Source organism: Enoplosus armatus, chromosome 12, assembly GCF_043641665.1.
Source record: "Enoplosus armatus isolate fEnoArm2 chromosome 12, fEnoArm2.hap1, whole genome shotgun sequence".
In the NCBI taxonomy this organism is placed as follows: Eukaryota; Metazoa; Chordata; class Actinopteri; order Centrarchiformes; family Enoplosidae; genus Enoplosus; species Enoplosus armatus.
In genome coordinates, this window is record NC_092191.1 from 398,577 (window position 1) to 417,949 (window position 19,373).

At 45.5% G+C, this 19,373-nt stretch overlaps 1 protein-coding gene across 1 annotated transcript in view; it reads right to left on the reverse strand.

The window, feature by feature from the left end:
• Positions 1-429: 429 nt before the first annotated feature.
• Positions 430-19,373, reverse strand: part of LOC139293928 (cullin-9) — a 38,593-nt gene continuing 19,649 nt past the window's right edge. Inside the window, exons 26-45 of the mRNA XM_070915611.1 lie at positions 18,970-19,152; positions 18,598-18,755; positions 18,266-18,464; positions 17,264-17,435; positions 16,998-17,143; positions 14,743-14,869; positions 14,449-14,654; positions 13,948-14,201; positions 10,452-10,569; positions 9,540-9,788; positions 9,299-9,439; positions 9,038-9,202; positions 8,161-8,324; positions 7,973-8,066; positions 7,442-7,516; positions 6,764-6,874; positions 6,544-6,661; positions 6,330-6,463; positions 2,452-2,543; positions 430-2,316 (exon numbers count right to left, since the gene is read on the reverse strand). Of these exons, the coding sequence (XP_070771712.1) occupies positions 2,094-2,316; positions 2,452-2,543; positions 6,330-6,463; positions 6,544-6,661; positions 6,764-6,874; positions 7,442-7,516; positions 7,973-8,066; positions 8,161-8,324; positions 9,038-9,202; positions 9,299-9,439; positions 9,540-9,788; positions 10,452-10,569; positions 13,948-14,201; positions 14,449-14,654; positions 14,743-14,869; positions 16,998-17,143; positions 17,264-17,435; positions 18,266-18,464; positions 18,598-18,755; positions 18,970-19,152 (3,129 nt within the window). The 3' untranslated portion in view covers positions 430-2,093. The remainder of the gene's footprint in view (positions 2,317-2,451; positions 2,544-6,329; positions 6,464-6,543; positions 6,662-6,763; positions 6,875-7,441; positions 7,517-7,972; positions 8,067-8,160; positions 8,325-9,037; positions 9,203-9,298; positions 9,440-9,539; positions 9,789-10,451; positions 10,570-13,947; positions 14,202-14,448; positions 14,655-14,742; positions 14,870-16,997; positions 17,144-17,263; positions 17,436-18,265; positions 18,465-18,597; positions 18,756-18,969; positions 19,153-19,373) is intronic.

Consider the following 19,373-nt stretch of genomic DNA (forward strand, 5'->3'; position numbering starts at 1 on the left):
ATACATCACTCCAAATATGGCATCTGTGTTGTTGCCAAAATCTTTTTATTAGTTGGATTTATGGTTCTCTAAACAGACATTTCCCTCATGCCGATGACAGTTTTATCTAACTACAGTAACTTTACTCTAAAGTGTGTTTTCATTCGAACATGTTATTAAAACTACCCAATTGAATGTATTAATATTAAAACCCCTTCACGTCTCAGTTAAAGGGTTTATTAAGAGACTCGTTAAAGCAAAGCACTGAAAATAGCTGACAAATTGAGCCAATGAGTGGGATCAGTTCTCATTAATAACCTTTTCATAACCTGTAAACACGCTCAAAAGGAACATTTGTCCAGAGTGCTAAGCCGTCCTACATTTAATGAAGAATTCATCTGGATTTCAGAGACAACTGGAGTGTTTTAGCATGAAATCAAAGTCATCCTGTAGCGCAGCAGAAAAGCTTTTATTTAGTTTGCTGGCTGAAGTCGCTCGACTCCAGCAAAGAAACCAGAAAGAACATTATAGAACATCAACAATATGAATATAGGATCTCTCAAAATTACAGCAAAACAGGGAGTTGGAATATCAGATATCCCTCGACTCCTGCAGAGCTCAACAAACCCAAAATCTCATCCTAACGTCCTTTTTAAGACAGAAAACAGAGCAGGCGAGTCTTTGCTCAGAAAATGACGCAACAGTGAGCCGATAAACGATCGATCAGTTATTGCAGTGATACTTCAGGCTGATGTCAGAATTCACAGCTCCTACAAACGCTCTGCTCGGGGCAGAATCTCTCTTCAGATGCATAGAAACATCCAACTCTACAAACGTGTAAAAAAACGTCTTTACTTTTGTGAGTAAATCTAAATGTGAAAACAGTTACAGAGGAAGTGTTGCATTTTAATCATTTCTACTTTTCTTTACTCTCATGAAGGCAACCTCCACCGTCAAAACAAACGAAGGCAGAACGTGTGATGAAAGAAACAAAGCTAACTCAGTTGACAACAAGTACAAAAAGATGAATGAGATGTGGACCACCAGACTCCGGGTCCCTGATCCCTTTTTTTATCACTCGTCTCAGGAAAAGTCCAAAAAGCAGCAGCAGGAAACAAACAAACTCAAACATTTTGTTCTGTGGAAAAGATCCTTCATCGCTGTCGGACAGAAGAGACACCAAAACCACCGAGATCCAGAACCAGGACAGAGCCCATCAGGTGGTTCAGTACTGAGGAGACGTCGGGCCACAACAAACAGGAAGAAGAAGGTTCTGAGATCAAATTCTAAGAAGAAATCTGAGAAATTCTGAGATTCTGAGAAAGTCAACGTTAGTCAGCGTTAAGAAACAAAAGACTGGGTGTTGACTGGTTTAGGACTGGTCTCAAACTGGTTTCCAGACTGGTCTAAACAGAATTTCATACAGGTTTCAATCTAGATTTTAACTAGTTTTAAACTGGTTTCAGTCTGGTTTGTCTACAGTGGTCTCAGACTCGTTCTAACCTTGTTTCAAACTTTGTTTAAAGTATTTTAGACAGGTTTCAGACTGGGTCTTAGCTGTTCTTTTAGAGTGGGTTTAAACTGGTTTCAGACTGGGTCTTAGCTGTTCTTTTAGAGTGGGTTTAAACTGGTCTCAGACTGGGTCTTAGCTGTTCTTTCAGAGTGGGTTTAAACTGGTTTCAGACTGGGTCTTAGCTGTTCTTTTAGAGTGGGTTGAAACTGGTTTCTTATAGCATGACTTTCATGTCATAACTGACTTAGAATTGATTATTTATTCTCATCATTTAAAGACTAAACTAAGACTTTGTCTCAGAATTGAAATATTAAAACTCTGTCTTCTTCTAAACTGTGTCTTCTTCACGCGACCCTCGTCTTCTTCGGTACTTTAATTTGATGAAAACACAGAAGGTAAAATGCAGGAAGTGAAGAAAAGCGAGTGCAGCTGTGTTTGGAGCGGGGGGGGGGGGGGGGTTCAGGTGATCGTCTCCCGTCCTTCCTGACGTTCTCAGGTGGCGTCAGATGGTCGGGAGGAGGGGGGTGGGGTCGTGGCGGGGCCCGACTCGTCCTCTTGCTCTCCCCTCGACTCTGGGAGGTTTCTGTTTTTTGCGTCGGGTTCAGTCGAAGGGGCTGAAGTCCCTCTCCAGGTTCTCTGACTCGTCGTCGTCGGAGAAGAAGTCATCCTCGTCGATGTCGTCCTCGTCGTAGTCCTCGTGCCACTCGGGGACGTACTCTTCATCGTACTCGTCGTCCTCGTCCTCCGCCTCCTCGCCGCCCTCCTCCCCCGTGTTGTTGTTGTTATCCGAGTCTCCAGAGTCCGACGCTCGTTCCGACTTCGACCTGAGAACAAAGTAGAAAGTTCAGTCTGGAGTTTCCAAAGACGCCACATGTGTAAACTGGGGCATTTGTGAATTGATAAAATGATGCACATCTGGAATATTTGCACGTTAACTCATTCTTTGGTGTCATACTCACACTTTGTTGGTGTCGGTGTGGTTGGACAGGTTGGAGGCCTGAGTAGATTCTGGTTCCTGGCTGCTCTTGGACTGATAGCCGACCCTGAAGTCCTGTATTAGACAGAAATACAGGAACCTGTCACTGTAAATGTTCAGATTCAGAGTTTCAACCGTTTATATTCTGAAAACAAACGAAAACGTAAATGTGATCATTAAAAAACTGAATATTAAGACTTTTTTAGACTTAGACTTTTATTAATCCCACAGCGGGGAAATTTACTCGTCACAGCAGCAGAAAGGTGCAGAAACACACAGCAGACAGCACTGTGTCAATAAGAATTTTTTTTAAAAAGAAACAACAATATACAAATAATAAATACAGATATAAAAAATATGGGGGACAAAAATAAATATATACACAGAAAAATATAAATTATGTACAAATTGTGCAGATTTATGTGCAGTTAAACAGTCTTATAGCCGTAGGAATGAACGACCTGCGGTAGCGCTCCTTCTTACACCGTGGGTGTAACAGTCTGCTGCTGAAGGAGCTGCTCAGGGCCCCCACAGTCTCGTGCAGCGGGTGAGAGGTGTTGTCCATGATGGATGTCAGCTTGGCTAACATCCTCCTCTCCCCCACCTCCTCAATGGAGTCCAGCAAGCAGTCCAGAACAGAGCCGGCTTGCCTAATCAGTCTATTGAGCCTCCTCCTGTCCCTGTCCGTGCTGTTGAAAAACAGGTTCAGTTGGTTAGCCCAGTCCCTGTCTCGACTGTCCTGATGTCTCCCCTCATCTTTTCCATGTCCAGAGATCTTCTTAAGTCCTCTCCAGACATCCCTGGTGTTATTCTGCCCCAGATGTTCCTCCAGTTTCCTCCTGTAGCTCTCCTCGCCCTTCCTTATTTGTTGCCGGAGCTGCTTCTGGATGCTCTGCAGCTGCTCTTTGTCCCCCGACCTAAAGGCCCTCTTCTTCTCATTCAGTAGGGTCTTAATGTCGGGGGTCACCCAGGGTTTGTTGTTGGGAAAACACTGTACCTTCTTGGAAGGCACCGTATTCTCCACACAGAAGTTGATATAGTCCGTAATGCAGTGGGTCAAACTGTCAATGTCCTCCCCATGAGGGCTGCAGAGTGCTTCCCAGTCTGTTGTTTCAAAGCAGTCCCTGAGCCTTGCACAGGCCTCCTCAGACCACACCATCACTGACTCTCCACAGGTGGATGTTTATTCACCAGGGGGGTGGAGGTAAACAAGGTTGTGATCAGATCAGCCAAGCGGGGGGAGGGGGAGTGAGGTGTATGCATCCTTGGTGTTTGTATACAGTAGGTCCAGAGTTTTATTGTCCCTGGTGGCATTTCATATATTGGGTGAAGGTGGGGAGAGTAGCAGACAGGGAAGTGTGATTGAAGTCACCGGAGATGAGGAGGAGGGCTTGGGGGTGCCGAGTCTGTAGCTGAGAGACGACAGTGTGAATGAGCTCGCAGGCTGCAGCAGCATCGGCCGATGGAGGGATGTACACAGTTACAGCAATAACATGCGAGAACTCCCTCGGGAGGTAGTATGGCTGAATACCAACAGCTAGCAGCTCAATGTCTCTGGTGCAGCGCTGCTCCTTGACGCTGATGTGTCCCGGGTTGCACCATCTCTCATTTACAAACATAGCAATACCCCCGCCCTTCTTCTTACCGCTCTCCGCAGCTTTCCTGTCGGCCCGAACAAGATGAAAGCCATCCAGGGTTGCGTTTGAGTCCGGGGAAAGTTCATTCAGCCACGTCTCGGTGAAGCACAGGAGACTACACTCACGATACTCCCTCTGAAGCCGGGTTAGCGCCGTTAGCTCGTCCATCTTGTTGAATGAATGAGTTTCCCGAGGCAGAGTCCAAAAGTCCGAAAAACAGCAAGAGGCAAACTACTAATGTCACCAGATGAACATCCATAGTTCCATACTTGCTGAGGGGTCCGTGTATATAAAAATAAATTTAAAAAGTACACAAAAAGCCTGAGTCTTCAGAGGGTCCCCGTGCTGTGGAAGACATCCTGCCTCGTTCCTGTGCCAAAGACGCCGCGACCCAGTGGCTCTAAGGACTACAGACCCGTGGCACTGACCTCCCACATCATGAAGACCCTGGAGAGACTCGTCCCGGAGCAGCTCCGGCCCTTGGTCAAGCCACACATGGACCCCCTTCAGTTCGCCTACCAGCCCCGACTTGGAGTGGAGGATGCCATCATCTACCTGCTCAACCGTGTCTACGCCCACCTGGATAAGCCGGCGAGCGCTGTGAGAGTCATGTTTTTTGACTTCTCCAGTGCGTTCAACACCATCCGTCCGGCTCTACTGGGTGAGAAGCTGACGGAGATGCAGGTGGATGCCCCCCTCGTGTCCTGGATTGTCAACTACCTGACTGGCAGACCACAGTATGTGTGCTTACAACACTGTGTGTCAGACAGAGTGGTCAGCAACACCGGGGCCCCACAGGGGACTGTCCTCTCTCCCTTCCTCTTCACCATCTACACCACGGACTTCAGCTACTGCACTGAGACCTCCCATCTTCAGAAGTTTTCTGATGACTCAGCAATAGTTGGATGTATCAGTGAGGGTGATGAAGAGGAGTACAGGGCTGCTGTGGACAACTTCGTCGCATGGTGCAAGCAGAACCACCTGCAGCTCAACGTGACAAAGACAAAGGAACTGACTGTTGATCTGAGGAGGACCAAGGTGCCGATGACCCCTGTTTCCATCCAGGGGATCAGTGTGGACATTGTAGAGGATTACAAGTACCTGGGAGTTCACATAGACAATAAACTGGACTGGGTAAAGAACACCAATGCCCTCTACAAGAAGGGCCAGAGCCGTCTCTATTTTCTGAGGCGGCTGAGGTCCTTCAACATCTGCCGGACTATGCTGAGGATGTTCTATGAGTCTGTGGTGGCCAGTGCTATCCTCTTTGCTGTTGCATGCTGGGGCAGCAGGCTGAGGGTGGCGGACTCCAACAGACTCAAACTGATCCGCAAGGCCAGTGACATTGTGGGGGTGGAGCTGGACTCTCTGACGGTGGTGTCAGAGAGGAGGATGCTGTCTAAGCTGCGGGGCATCTTGGACAATGTTTCACATCCTCTCCATGACGTACTGGTCGGACACAAGAGCAGCTTCAGTGGGAGACTCATTCCTCCCAAACGTACAACAGAGCGACACAGGAAATCATTCCTGCCTGTGTCCATCAAACTGTTCAACGTCTCTGGAAATCTGTATCTACTTCACCTGTTCATACACTACCTCACTATTTATTCTTAAATGTTTAAGTGCAATAGATTTATAGTCATACACTTCAGTGCATATACATTGTTATTGTATATATTTTTTTTACCTCATTGTTCACTTAAATACTGTAAATGTGTATATTTTTTATTTTCTATTTCTTATTTTTATATTTTGTACATACTTTTAGTTCTAAATTATGCTACTTTACTCTTGAATGGGAGCACCGGAACTGTACAATTTCCCCCCGGGGATCAATAAAGTATTTCTGATTCTGATTCTGAAAAATCACACTTAAGAGACTAAAACAGATCGAAAGTTACGGAGCTGCTGTAACAGGCTGCCACCAGCGCGGTGCCACTCAAACGCTTAATATGGTTTAGACTGAGTTTCAACTGGTTTCAGACTGGTCTCAAATTGGTTTCAGACTGATTTAATAAGACTAATCAGAATTAGATTGAAACCCATTAAAAACCAGTTTGAGACCAATTGGATATCAGACTATATTGGCTGTAAACCAGCTTTAGATTTGGTTTTTAAATTAGATGTGTTTTGAACTGGTTTCACACCGGTTTTGAGTTGGACTGACTGTAGACTGGATTTAAACTGGTTTCACACTGGTTTTCAGTCTTTAGACTGGTTTTACCTGGGTTGAGTGCTGTAGGATGGCCAGCAGGCGCTCCTGGATGCGCCGGATGAGTTCCAGTCCCGTGTTAAGATGTTCTGGTTTCAGCAGCCGGACACATGAGGCCAGGTCAGTGCACTGCAGCAGAGTCTCCTCTGAGAACAACACCACCAGTCAACAGGGTCAGACCAGATCAAAGAAACTCTGTTTATAATAATGAGAATGTGAGACTCACCCAGCAGGATCTGCAGGGCGTTGGTGTGCAGGTCCAGAGCCTCCGTCTGCTGTTCCATCACGTCCATCTTCTCCGTCTCCTGGTTGTAGTAGCTGTAGACGCAGGAGTAGGCCAGCACCTGCAGACAGAGAGGAGGGCACAGTAAACTCGATGATGGTGATGATGGTGATGATGATGATGATGATGATGATGATGATGGTGATGATGATGATGATGTTACCTTACGAGCCTGAGCGAGGACTTTACAGGCATCGATGACGAAGGTCAAAGACTTCATCTGCAGAGCTTCATTAATGGACGACACTTTGTTCTCCAGGTTGACGGCAAAATCCTGCAACAGAAACTCAGAGTCATGGTCCTGTTCTGCTGGTCCTGACTGTTGGTCCTGATTACTGGTCCTGTTCTACTGGTCCTGTTCTACTGGTCCTGTTCTACTGGTCCTGTTCTGCTGGTACTGAGCTGTTCTACTGGTACTGAGCTGTTCTACTGAGCTGGTACTGTTCTGCTGGTCCGGTTCTACTGGTCCTGAGCTGTTCTATTGGTCCTGTTCTGCTGGTCCTGAGCTGTTCTGCTGGTCCTGTTCTACTGGCCCTGTTCTACTGGCCTAGTGTTGTTCTGCTGGTCCTGTTCTACTGGTCCTGAACTGTTCTACTGAGCTGGTACTGTTCTACTGGTCCTGTTCTACTGGTCCTTTTCTGCTGGTCCTTTTCTGCTGGTCCTGTTCTACTGGTCCTGTTCTACTGGTCCTGAGCTGTTCTACTGATCCTGAGCTGTTCTACTGAACTGGTACCGTTCTAGTGATCCGGTTCTACTGGTCCTGAGCTGTTCTACTGGTCCTGAGCTGTTCTGCTGGTCCTGTTCTACTGGTACAGGGCCCTGATCTGCAGTGGACAGGTACCTTGGCCTGGTGGTGGAACGTGCATCTCTCATTATAATCCTGGAACTTCTTTTCCTGCCGTGCTGCTTTACTCACCTGCAAGAAGAAGAAGAAGAAGAAGTTCAAAAATATACAAACGATCTGATGAAGGATCAGATGTTAAACCAGGTCTCTCTCAGTCCCGTCTTTGTTCTCTCTGGCTGTGAAACCTTTTCTTTGTTTTTTGACCTTTTCAATCTGCTTGTTTTTGTATCGTCTTGTGACATGTGATGTGGAGTGACTCATTAGTAATAACATAATAATAATAATAATAATAATAATCATATCAAATCAAAGACCCAGGACCAGTGGTTATTATTATTTCCAGTTCATCGGTTTTGAGATTGATTTCTTTTGTTCAGTTTAAATCTTTAACAAACTGTCAGCTGGAACATAAAGTTAAAGATAAACCTTAATACACATAATTATCACAGAGCATGAGACTGTTGTCTTGGTCTCTGATTGGACGGATTTGTGTGCTGACGGAGGTCATGTGACAGTGTGTGAACCAACCATGGCGGAGCAGTTGTAGTAGTCCTTGTGTGTTGGTTTCCAGGGTTTCAGACACCGCCAGCAGAAACCGTGGTTACACTTGGCACAGGTCATACTGAGAAGAGAGGAATACAACCATCATCATCATCCTCCTCCTCCTCCTCCTCCTCCTCCTCCTCAGTGTTTATTTATATTGTGAGTGTACATACTGCAGACAGCCTTCATTCTTCTCGATCTGAGCCTGGCAGCTCGGGCAGCGTTTGGAGATCAGCTTGGCGAGGTGTTTGCTCTGAGCCTCCATGCTCATCCCTTCATAATATCCTCCATCATCCATCCACTGAGACATGTGGCTGCAGCTGGCTGGGTAGTGGGCCTGGAGGGGGACAGGCTCACTGTGTTAGTCCAGCAAGCATGACCATGTAAGACTACATGTGTCATCACCATCACCATCATCTGCTGCTGAACCAAGGCAACAGCCGTGGGTCATCCTCCAGATGATGGTTCTTGAAAAGCTCGTTTGAGAACGACACGGCTCCATAATGCTGTTGCTAAAGTGATGAATGACATCATTAAAAACACGGTGCAGCTCTTGTATTGATCTGTCCGAGGATCAACGTCCAGGAGGACTGAAGTCTGTCGGTACTTTCACTTCGACTGTGTTTTAGTTTTGGAAACTTGGACCTGTTTATCTTAAACTGGATATTGATACTGTTCCTGTTTGTCTGGTCTGTTTATGTTGTATTTCATATTGTTCTTATGTTGAATGTTCAGATTTAAATGTTTCACCTGATTAAATGATTCAAAGAAAAGAAGACAATGTCGCATTTTCCTTCTCAGGATTCCTCAGATATGTTTTATTTCCAATATGTGCAGTCGGTACGAGATTCTTTGGTTTGTGAGATCTCGGTCATGAAACAGCAAATAAAACACGAGACGATGAGATGATACCAGATAAACTGCTCGAGATGAGACGACCTCACACTCACACACACATTTAGTTTCTTTATCCACACGTATGTTTTCATCCTCGTCAACTCCTTGGAGAGTGTGTGTGTGTGTGTGTGTGTGTGTGTTATGACCTCTGACCTCGGGGAAGTTGCAGCTGAAGCAGGAGGACCAGCAGCACTTGGAGCAGGTCCCCATGCTGCCCATGTTCTCCTTACAGAGGATCTGGTCGCAGCCCTGAGGGTTGGTGCACCAGGTCAGGTTGGAGCAGCACTCCACGTAGCCTCTGAGCAAGGCATTCTCATACTGACAAGGGGGGGGCATCAAACACATCATAAACAACTGATTTATTCCAAAATCTGATTCAGGTTGTCATGGTAACAGAGGAGGATGGGGCGTTACCTTGGCGATGGTGTCCTTGTCTGTGAGGATGTTGAGGAAGAACAGTGAGGTGGGCTGAGCCTGGCAGTCTGTGATCGGACAGTTACAGTTCATGACCAGGTTCTGTTCGATCCTTGCCGTCAGGTACTCCTGCCAACAGGACTATACACACACACACACACACACACACACACATTGTCAGAACCAGAACTACATCCTGAACATCAGGTTCTATATCTGCTGGTCTGTGTGAGCGTCTGACCCGGCAGCAGTAGTGCATGCAGCTCAGTGAGGGGACCGGTTCCATGGCTGAGGTGCGGAGGCTCAGGCAGACAGGGCAGGTGGAGGCAGGGCTTGGCGGCGGCTGAGGGTTTCGGCACTTGAGCCCCGCGGCCAAGATGAGGGTGTCGGGGTCGTCGGTGTATCGCTGCACCAGCAAGTCCACGTTCCACCTACAGTGAACCAGAAGGTGCTCGGCCCGGTCCAGATCCAGACTCAAAGTCCCTGAAACCTGTTAGGACAGAGAGGTACAAGATCACCTGTCTGACATCTAAACACACCCATCTTTGTGGTCGTTTCGGGTCTCTCTGTAGTCATAAACACAGAGTCGTTCCATCTTTACCATCCATCACGAATGACATGAACGCCACATTACACCACAGCTGCTGAAAGAGCGGTAAAAAACGTTTAAACCAGGCGCTGTGTCTGAAGAGTGAAGACAAAGCTGAAGTGCCTTAAACCTGCCTTCTTTCTGCTGGCCAGCAGGGGGCAACTCCACTGGTGGCAAAAAGAAGTCAGATTGTATATAAGTCTATGAGAAAACGACCTGACTTCTCACCTGATTTTGACCTCAGCAAACATTTTCCTCATGAGTTCATGGTCTCAGTCGCTAGTTTCAAGTCTTCTTCAATACAGCTTGATGTTCATTTAGTCAATGATGGTCCCATTTAGTGTCAAATAGACAATAAAGCAGGGTCTGCTTTAGGGCGGGGCTACCTTGTGATTGACAGGTCGCTACCACGGCAGCCAAAATAATAACATTTTCAGAGGGTGTTAAAGAATGTGTATCCGTCCTTTCACTCCTAACATCTGTAATGGACTCAGGCTGAACAGGATAAGTTCTCCTCGGTCACAAACTACACTCAAACAAACTTTATTGACAGAACAGTCTGACCTGTTGGACAGTCCTCTGCATCAGCTGACGGACTTCCTCCTGTGTCATCGTCCGACCCATCGAGAACAGAACCGCGTCCAGAACGCCGTCCTCGAACTGCCGTGGTGCCGATACCAGACTGCAACACAAACACAGGTGTTAAACAACTTCAAGAAAACGGTTTACTAGTGAAGCACTTTTATTTTGAAAAACTCTTCTTTACACAAAGCTTTTAATTTTATTCCTCACTGTGTTTCTGTTTTATTACATTGTCTAAAATAAAATAAAATAAACTGTTACACAAATGTTCAACGTTTTTTCTATCTTTTTTCAAATAGAAATGCCAAGAACAACAGACAGATTGTTGACAAGTAAGACAACACAGGTGTGTCTCTTCGTGGCTGTTTTGAGTCTCTTTGCAGTCATTTTGCAGTCGTTTTGCGTCTCTTTGTGGTCGTTTTGCATCTCTTTGCCGTCTCTTTGCCGTCTCTTTGCCGTCTCTTTGTGGTCGTTTTGCGTCTTGTAGCAGTCATTTTACGCGTCTTTATGGCTGTTTTGCGTCTCCTTGTGGTCATTTTGCATCTCTCAGCGGCCGTTTTGCGTCTCTTTGTGGCTGTTTTGCATCTCTTTGCAGTCGTTTTGCAGTCGTTTTGCGTCTCTTTGTGGACGTTTTGCATCTCTTTGCCGTCTCTTTGTGGTCATTTTGCATCTCTCAGCGGTCGTTTTGCGTCTCTTTGCGGCCGCTTTGCATCTCTTCGTGGCTGTTTTGCATCTCTTTGGGGCTGTTATGTATCTCTTTATGGTCATTTTGTGTCTCTTCGTGGTCGTTTTGCGTGTCTTTGCAGCCGTTTTGCATCTCTTTGTGGCTGTTTTGCATCTCTTTGCTGTCGTTTTGCATCTCTTCGTGGCTGTTTTGTGTCTCTTAGCGGCCATTTTGCATCTCTTTGTGGCTGTTTTGTGTCTCTTTGCGGACGTTTTGCATCTTTATGCGGCCGTTTTGCGTCTCTTTGTGGCCGTTTTGTGTCGCTTTGCGTCTCTTTGTGGACGTTTTGCATCTCTTTGCCGTCTCTTTGTGGTCATTTTGCATCTCTCAGCGGCCGTTTTGCGTCTCTTTGTGGCTGTTTGGCATCTCTTGGCAGTCGTTTTACGTGTCTTTGTGGCTGTTTTGCATCTCCTTGCGGTCTCTTTGCGGTCGTTTTACGTGTCTTTGTGGCTGTTTTGCATCTCCTTGCGGCCTCTTTGCGGCCGTTTTGCGTCCCTTTGTGGCTGTTTTGCGTCTCTTTGCAGTCGTTTTGCAGTTGTTTTGCGTCTCTTTGTGGACGTTTTGCATCTCTTTGCCGTCTCTTTGTGGTCATTTTGCATCTCTCAGCGGTCGTTTTGCATCTCTTTGCATCTCTTCGTGGCTGTTTTGCATCTCTTTGGGGCTGTTATGTATCTCTTTATGGTCATTTTGTGTCTCTTCGTGGTCGTTTTGCGTGTCTTTGCAGCCGTTTTGCATCTCTTTGTGGCTGTTTTGCATCTCTTTGCTGTCGTTTTGCATCTCTTCGTGGCTGTTTTGTGTCTCTTTGCAGCCGTTTTGCGTCTCTTAGCAGCCATTTTGCATCTCTTTGTGGCTGTTTTGTGTCTCTTTGCGGTCGTTTTGCATCTTTATGCGGCCGTTTTGCGTCTCTTTGTGGCCGTTTTGTGTCGCTTTGCGTCTCTTTGTGGTCATTTTGCATCTCTCAGCGGTCGTTTTGCGTCTCTTCGTGGCTGTTTTGCATCTCTTTGGGGCTGTTATGTATCTCTTTATGGTCATTTTGTGTCTCTTCATGGTCGTTTTGCGTGTCTTTGCAGCCGTTTCGCATCTCTTCGTGGCTTTTTTGCATCTCTTTGCTGTCGTTTTGCATCTCTTCGTGGCTGTTTTGTGTCTCTTTGCGATCGTTTTGCATCTCTTCGTGGCTGTTTTGCGTCTTTTTGTGGTCGTTTTGGATCTCTTTGCGGTTGTTTTGTGTCTCCTCGTGGTCGTTTTGCATCTCTTTGCGGTCGTTTTGCGTCTCTTAGCAGTCGTTTTGCATCTCTTTGTGGCTGTTTTGGATCTCTTCGTGGTCGTTTTGTGTCTCTTCGTGGTCGTTTTGCGTGTCTTTGCGGTAGTTTTGTTTCTCTTTGTGGCTGTTTTGCGTCTCTTTGCGGTCGTTTTGCATCTCTTAGTGGTCGTTTTGTGTCGTATGCCTAAAAACTGCTTGTGTTCTCCGTGATGGCAGACAAACGTTTTCAGAGACACAGCTCTTCATGTTCTTTAATGCTTTTTGTTGTAAAACACTGTCAGTTTGGAAAATTGTGACAATATTTTTTGATTGTATTACATATTAATAAAATGATTATCACATTCATTCATAGTGTGTATTTCATTATTAAAATTTTGTAAACTCTATCCTCAAACACTAACTGCCAATAAAGGCACACTTGTTAACATAAAATACAAATACAGCATAGTTACATATAATTACTAGTTTTATTTTTCCACGTACAAAGTGATTAATAGAAAATACACTGTTTATTTGTTTAAATTTAATTTGCTTTAAGACAAATTATACTTCATCAATTAATCATAATTATAAGTATTACAAAATAAGGCAACAAGCAGAGTTCAAAGTTTAAATCTCTTCTTTATTCTCTTTTTGTCTCATTTACATTTTGGCTGTTCTGGAGAAATCACATGACGTCAGTGCGTTTGATTCATTAACTGAGTTGGTTTTTGTTTTAATGTCTTCTGAGAAGTAAAAAGAGTCAGAAGCTGAGCAGCAGCCACATCAGAGTAACATAAAAACAACAAAAACTGAACTCAGATCTGTTTGTATCTGAGAGAACAGAAGCTAAAACGCTTTATCTTACAGCCAGTCTGTGATTTCTAAACCATTTCCATTAAGTTTCCTGGAAAGATTTGGTGCTAATTATATGGAAGTCAGTGCTCAATTGGTACATTTCCAATTAATTCATTCCAATTAATTAACAGCGTAACATAAAGAGTCTTTTAGTCAGTGAACAGAAATTCATGTCAAAATGTGACATTTGTCTGCAGGTGAGCAAAGATTTTACCATATATGGAAAATGAATAATGATAATTATCATTAATAAAGAAATTCTTTTTTCAGGAAACTGCTGACTGATTAAGTGAAGCTCATGTTTAAACAGCGTCTGCTCTCGACTGGTTTAATACAAAACCACAACTGACCAGAATGATGACTACATGCTGACTGTGACATCCCAAACCTGACGGAAAATTTGAAAAATGAAACAAGGTGGTGGTTACAGGGTTAAAACATGAGGACAAACAGTCCTTTAAATACACAATGAACACAGGGAACGGATATGAGGGCGGTGATGATGAAGATGGCTGCTGGATGAATGAATGAAAGACAAACTGCTGTTAGTAGAAACGATGCTCCTTCTGGTGTCTGTAGAACTAAGTGAAGTTAAATAACATAAACAGTGTTAGCAGAGTTAGCCCTGTGTGTAAGGTCAGAGGTCACGCTCACACCTGATGTCGGCCATGCTGTCTGCGGCGTCCTTCCTGATCTCGGTCCGGCTGAAGGAGAACTGAGCCTGGCCTTTCTGTGGTGTGGACGGGTCCTCCGGCAGGAACTCCACGATGTGCGGGTTCTCCTCGTTGCGTCGGATGCAGCCTTTGCTGATGACGTGCATGATGCAGGACAGCACGTCGCTGGTGCTGCAGCTGAAGCGCCCAGCGCCTGGAGAGCGAGAGGCTTCCTGTTTCTGACACGAGTCCAGAACCTGGAGGGGACCATCACAATCACAACTTTTCTAAATATTACGTTTTTTCTTTGATAATGATGTGAGATCTCTCTGCCTCGTGCTCTGTGGCTTCATGTTATCTACAGCTGAAACTATCTAAACTATCATGAATTCAAATGATTCTATCTGGCAGAAACATCTGGAGTATTAACATCTGAAGACATGTAAAAAATTTCACATGCGTCTTCATCAGCATGGCCTCTATCTGCTCTCTGCGACCTCTGACCTTGAAGACCAGGTTGTCGATGTGCATCTCCTTCTCCTGCTTCATGATGTGGACGATCAGACAGTAGATGTAGTTCCTCTTCCTCTCCAGCGTGCCGGCGGCATCCTCGTCCACGTTCAGGTACGTCTGTCTGGGCAGCAGCTGAACAGACGCGGGGACACCGTCCAGACTGCGAGACGCCACCTGCTGGTTCAACTGCAACACACCTGAGAGCAGACAGAGGGAGGGGAGAGTCAGAGAGGAGGAGGAGGAGATGGATGAAGGACAGTGGTGTGTTGATTATGCGTGTCTGACCCTGGCTGGGCTCATCGGGCTGGCTGCAGATCAGCGGCCCTCCCTCACTGATGAGCGGCGACAGAGCGTGCAGCAGGACGGCTGCTGACAGGCCGGTCGCCTGCAGCAGCGCGTCTACTCGAACCTCCTGCCGAGACACACAGAGAGCCAACGGTCAATGAACGCATCTTCATGATTGAAGCACATTAATGTCCAGTATGACCAGGATGTCCTGTCCTTTCAATCTGATTCTAGATCTGTGTATTTAATACCCAGTTTTGGGTGTGAAGGTGGTGAACCTCCATTAATAAATGTCATTAATTATCACTAATTAATGTGTACTAGGACAGTCTTTAATGGAAAAAGGTTTCAGTCAATTTAAAGCAGCTCGAGTTTGTATATACATATATATATATATATATACACATACATACATATATATACATATGTATAAATATACACATATATACATACATACATACATACATATATACATATATGGGCGGTGGTCTAATATTGTTAATACATACATATGTATACATATACATTTGTATATATACACACATACATATACATATGTACATATACACACATACACATGTACATATACATACAGTCATGGAAAAAATTTATAGACCACCCTTGTTTTCTTCAATTTCTTGTTCATTTTAATGCCTGGTACCACTAAAGGTACATTTGTTTGGATAAATATAATGATAACAACAAAAATAGCTCATAAGAGTTTAATTTAAGCTGATATCTAGCCATTTTCCATGGTTTTCTTGATAATAACCAAAATCACTTAAGTTCTTACATCAATAGCTATGGCATTGTACTGCCAAAAACAGTGCTTTTAGGCATTCCATGTTTTCTTTTCTGTCTGTTTTAGTCACATGATACACACAGGATTTAGTACTTGATTGCATAACCATTGTTTTTGATGACTGCAGCCATGCGTCTTGGCATGCTCTCCACCAGCTTCTGACATTGTTCTGCTGTCACAGCAGCCCATTCCTGTTGCACAAATTCAAACAAATTTGCTTTGTTTTTGGGCTTGTGGTTCTCCATTTTGAGTTTGATGATTTTCCACAGGTTTTCCATTGGATTTAGATCTGGTGATTGAGCAGGCCAAGGCATGGTTCGAATGTTCTGGTTCTCCATCCAGGCTTTAACTGACCTTGCCGTGTGGCAAGGGGCATTGTCTTGTTGGAAAATCCAGTCATTCGAGGCAGGAAAGAGTTTTCCAGCTGATGGAAGAAGACTGTTTTCAAGAGTAGCCCTGTACATGACCTGGTTCATTCGCCCTTCACACAATTGCATTTGCCCTGTTCCACCCATACTGAAACAACCCCAGATCATCACTGATCCACCCCCATGTTTTACTGTAGGGGCAAGACAGTCTGGTTTGTAGGCTTCTCCAGGCTTCCTCCTAACCAGTAAGTTGGCTGGAGTGGGCATCAACTCAAAATTGGATTCATCACTGAAGAGAACCATAGCCCAATCATCAACAGTCCAATCCTTGTGATCCCTAGCAAAGAGTAACCAGGCCTTCCTCTGCCTTTCGTTGATGAAGGGCTTCTTCCGTGCCCTGTGTGACTTCAGACCTGCTTCAAGAAGTCGGTTTCGAACTGTCCTTGCCGAACAAGTCACATTTCTCGACAGTGCCCACTCATTTTTAAGGTCCCTGGAGGTCTGACGACGATTCCTGACACAGGAACGGATGAGTGCACGGTCATCTCGTCGGGTAGAAAGACGTTTCCTGCCTCGACCAGCTAGCAATTTGGTAGTACCATGTTCGGCTTGTTTTTTCTTGGTGTAATGAACGGCTGTCTTGGAGATCTTCAGTTTTTTGGCTACCTGTCTCTCACTCATGCCAATTTCCAGCAGTGCCAAGATGGCTGCCTTTGTGGCTTCACATAATTCTTTTGTTTTAGGCATTATGTGAGAGTTGTGCTACGGCTTGAATGTAAGCAGGAAACCACTCCAGGCCTTTGCATGTGCAGTGCTGCTTATGACATGAAATGGCCTCTTATATACCCTGGGAATACAATTAAGCTTAAGCATGTCAAATAGGACATAAAGTATTATGTAATCAGCTGCATTTTTTGTCGTGTTCATTGTATTCTTCAGGTAATATACCTTTAGTGGTACCAGGCATTAAAATGAACAAGAAATTGAAGAAAACAAGGGTGGTCTAATAATTTTTTCCATGACTGTATGTATATGTACATATACATATGTACATGTGTGTGTGTGTGTGTGTGTGTGTGTGTTACCTCATGGTTGTTGAACTGCAGCAGGATGAACATCTGCAGTGTGGAGACGTGCAGCGTCCAACAGCCGAACTGCAGCTCAGCGTGACCGAGCCACGTCCACTGCAGCCGGCGAGGCTTCGAGTGACTCAGACCACACATGTACTGACCTGACACACACACACACACACACACACACACACACATTTGATTCTCTGGTAAATAAGTCAAGTTTATACCAGACTTCAGCCTGGTTTATAACAGAAACAGGACTAGTTACTGGTACTCACTGTGGGTGTAGAACTGGGTGAACTGGTTCAGGTAGGAGCAGAGTTCAGCTGGAAAATGTTTTGTGGGTTCGTCCAGGAAGCAGAGCGAGGAGACAGCCCAGCAGCGTGGAGACAGAACCAGAACCTGGACCTCGGCCTCCTCCTCTGACTCCGCCCACTCCTCCTCCATCATCTACAGCAGCAAAAAAAGGACAAACCGCATCAAACTCAAACCTTTAAAAGACAATTCCTGCATGATTCAGCTGCAGCTGAGTCTTCATGGTGACTCTCGGCTCCTGGTTTATCTGTCCTGGTTCTCTCTCGGCTCCTGGTTTATCTGTCCTGCTTCAATCTCGGCTCCTGGTTTATCTGTCCTGGTTCACTCTTGGCTCCTGGTTTATCTGTCCTGGTTCTCTCTCGGCTCCTAGTCTACCTGTCCTGGTTCACTCTTGGCTCCTGGTCTATCTGTCCTGGTTCACTAACAGCAGACAGACTCAGTTAGAGACCAGCTGCTGAACATAGTGCAGCATTTAGCAGCTAAAGAGCCAGATGTTTCCCTCAGGAGGTGGAGGAGACCAGAACCAGAGCTAACAGAGAGAAGACTGGACTTCATTCATCAGGAGACACAAACACGACTCCACATGGAGGACCGTGTTGTTCTGTAGCTGCTGGAGGTGGAAATAAGCAGCTGTTTGATCACAAGTTCAACACATGAAGTCGAAAAAGAGACACAAATGAGACTGAACGCAGCACCACCACGTTGTTCACTGACTATATATTTAATTTTGTGTGTTTCTAAAGCAAAACGTTTCCAGACTGAAGACACCTGGTTTCTGATACGAAGAAGAAAATAAGCAAAAAAGTCCTCACAAGTTAAAAGCTTCAGGAGATGAAGAGGAGCTTTGAATCACGCTGGAACTCGACTCTGGTGTTTGTCAGAAGTCTGTTCAGTACTTCATAGAATCACACACAAATCAAACTAACTAAAATAACCGTGAGAAGGTTTTGTGGGTCTTTGCTGACCTGATCATGCTCCTGCAGGCATCGGTCCAGCTGCTGCAAGCGGTACAGGTGGAACTCCTGCTGCAGCTCGGCCGACTCACTCAGGTTCTTCAACATCTGCTGAGGGAAGCGACTCGGGAAGCAGCTGCCGATCTGATCGATCACGGCGGTCTCCAACCACACGTTCCCCTGAGCCAGCAGCCGGTCGCCCAGGTAATACCTGAGACAGGGAGAGAGATCAACTTCCTACTTCCAGCATTACGCTGTAATGTTTTAGAAACTCCTGTTAGTGCATTCAGACTGTCGGTTATCAGTGTGGTTTTGCAGCTGTGTTAGTGTTGGTGCGTTCAGACCTGTAGAAGTGTTCGAAGGTGTTGGCGAGCTCCAGACCCGACAGAAAGAGCATCGGCTCCAGAAACTGCTGCAGTCGCTCCAGAGTCTCCACGCTGCCACACGCTGCTCCGCTGGCCTGGATCATCTGGTCGATGTACTGAGCGAAACGCTCACTCACCTGCACAACACACATCAGCACGTGGTACAGGTCCACTAAAACCTGAGTTTAACACCAGCCAAACAGGAAGCACTACTTTCATGTGTTTCCAGTTGGGAAAGGATTCTTTTTCAACAAACCTGCAGATTATTTTCTCGATTGATCATTTTGTCTACAAAATGTCAAAAATGCACACTTATTCCTTAAACCAGACTTAACCCCCATCAGGACTCACGTGCATGGCTCTGAGGATGGAGAGCTGCAGCAGGGCGGCGGAGAAGCCGTGTCGGAGGGCAAGGACAAAGGCCGTCTGCTGTCCGAACAGCTCCTCCATGGCGTTCTTCAGCCGCAAGTACAGAGTCCGGTAACGCTCCACGAAGTCCGGCAGACTGCAGCTCGACTCCAGAAACTTCTTCACCTGAGGGGGGGGGGGTCATGTTTATGTTTCACCTCAATCATCTGAGGACCAGAAATGTCGGGACCAAGTATAGTAACAATCCAGAGATATTTAGCATGGATGGATCAACATTGTTACGTTTCAAACAACAGAGCGATTGTGAAGCCAATAAAATATTGATTTACTTGATGGTAAAGAAACAATTTAGATCTTTTTAAAACACTATAACCAGAGAAAACTTC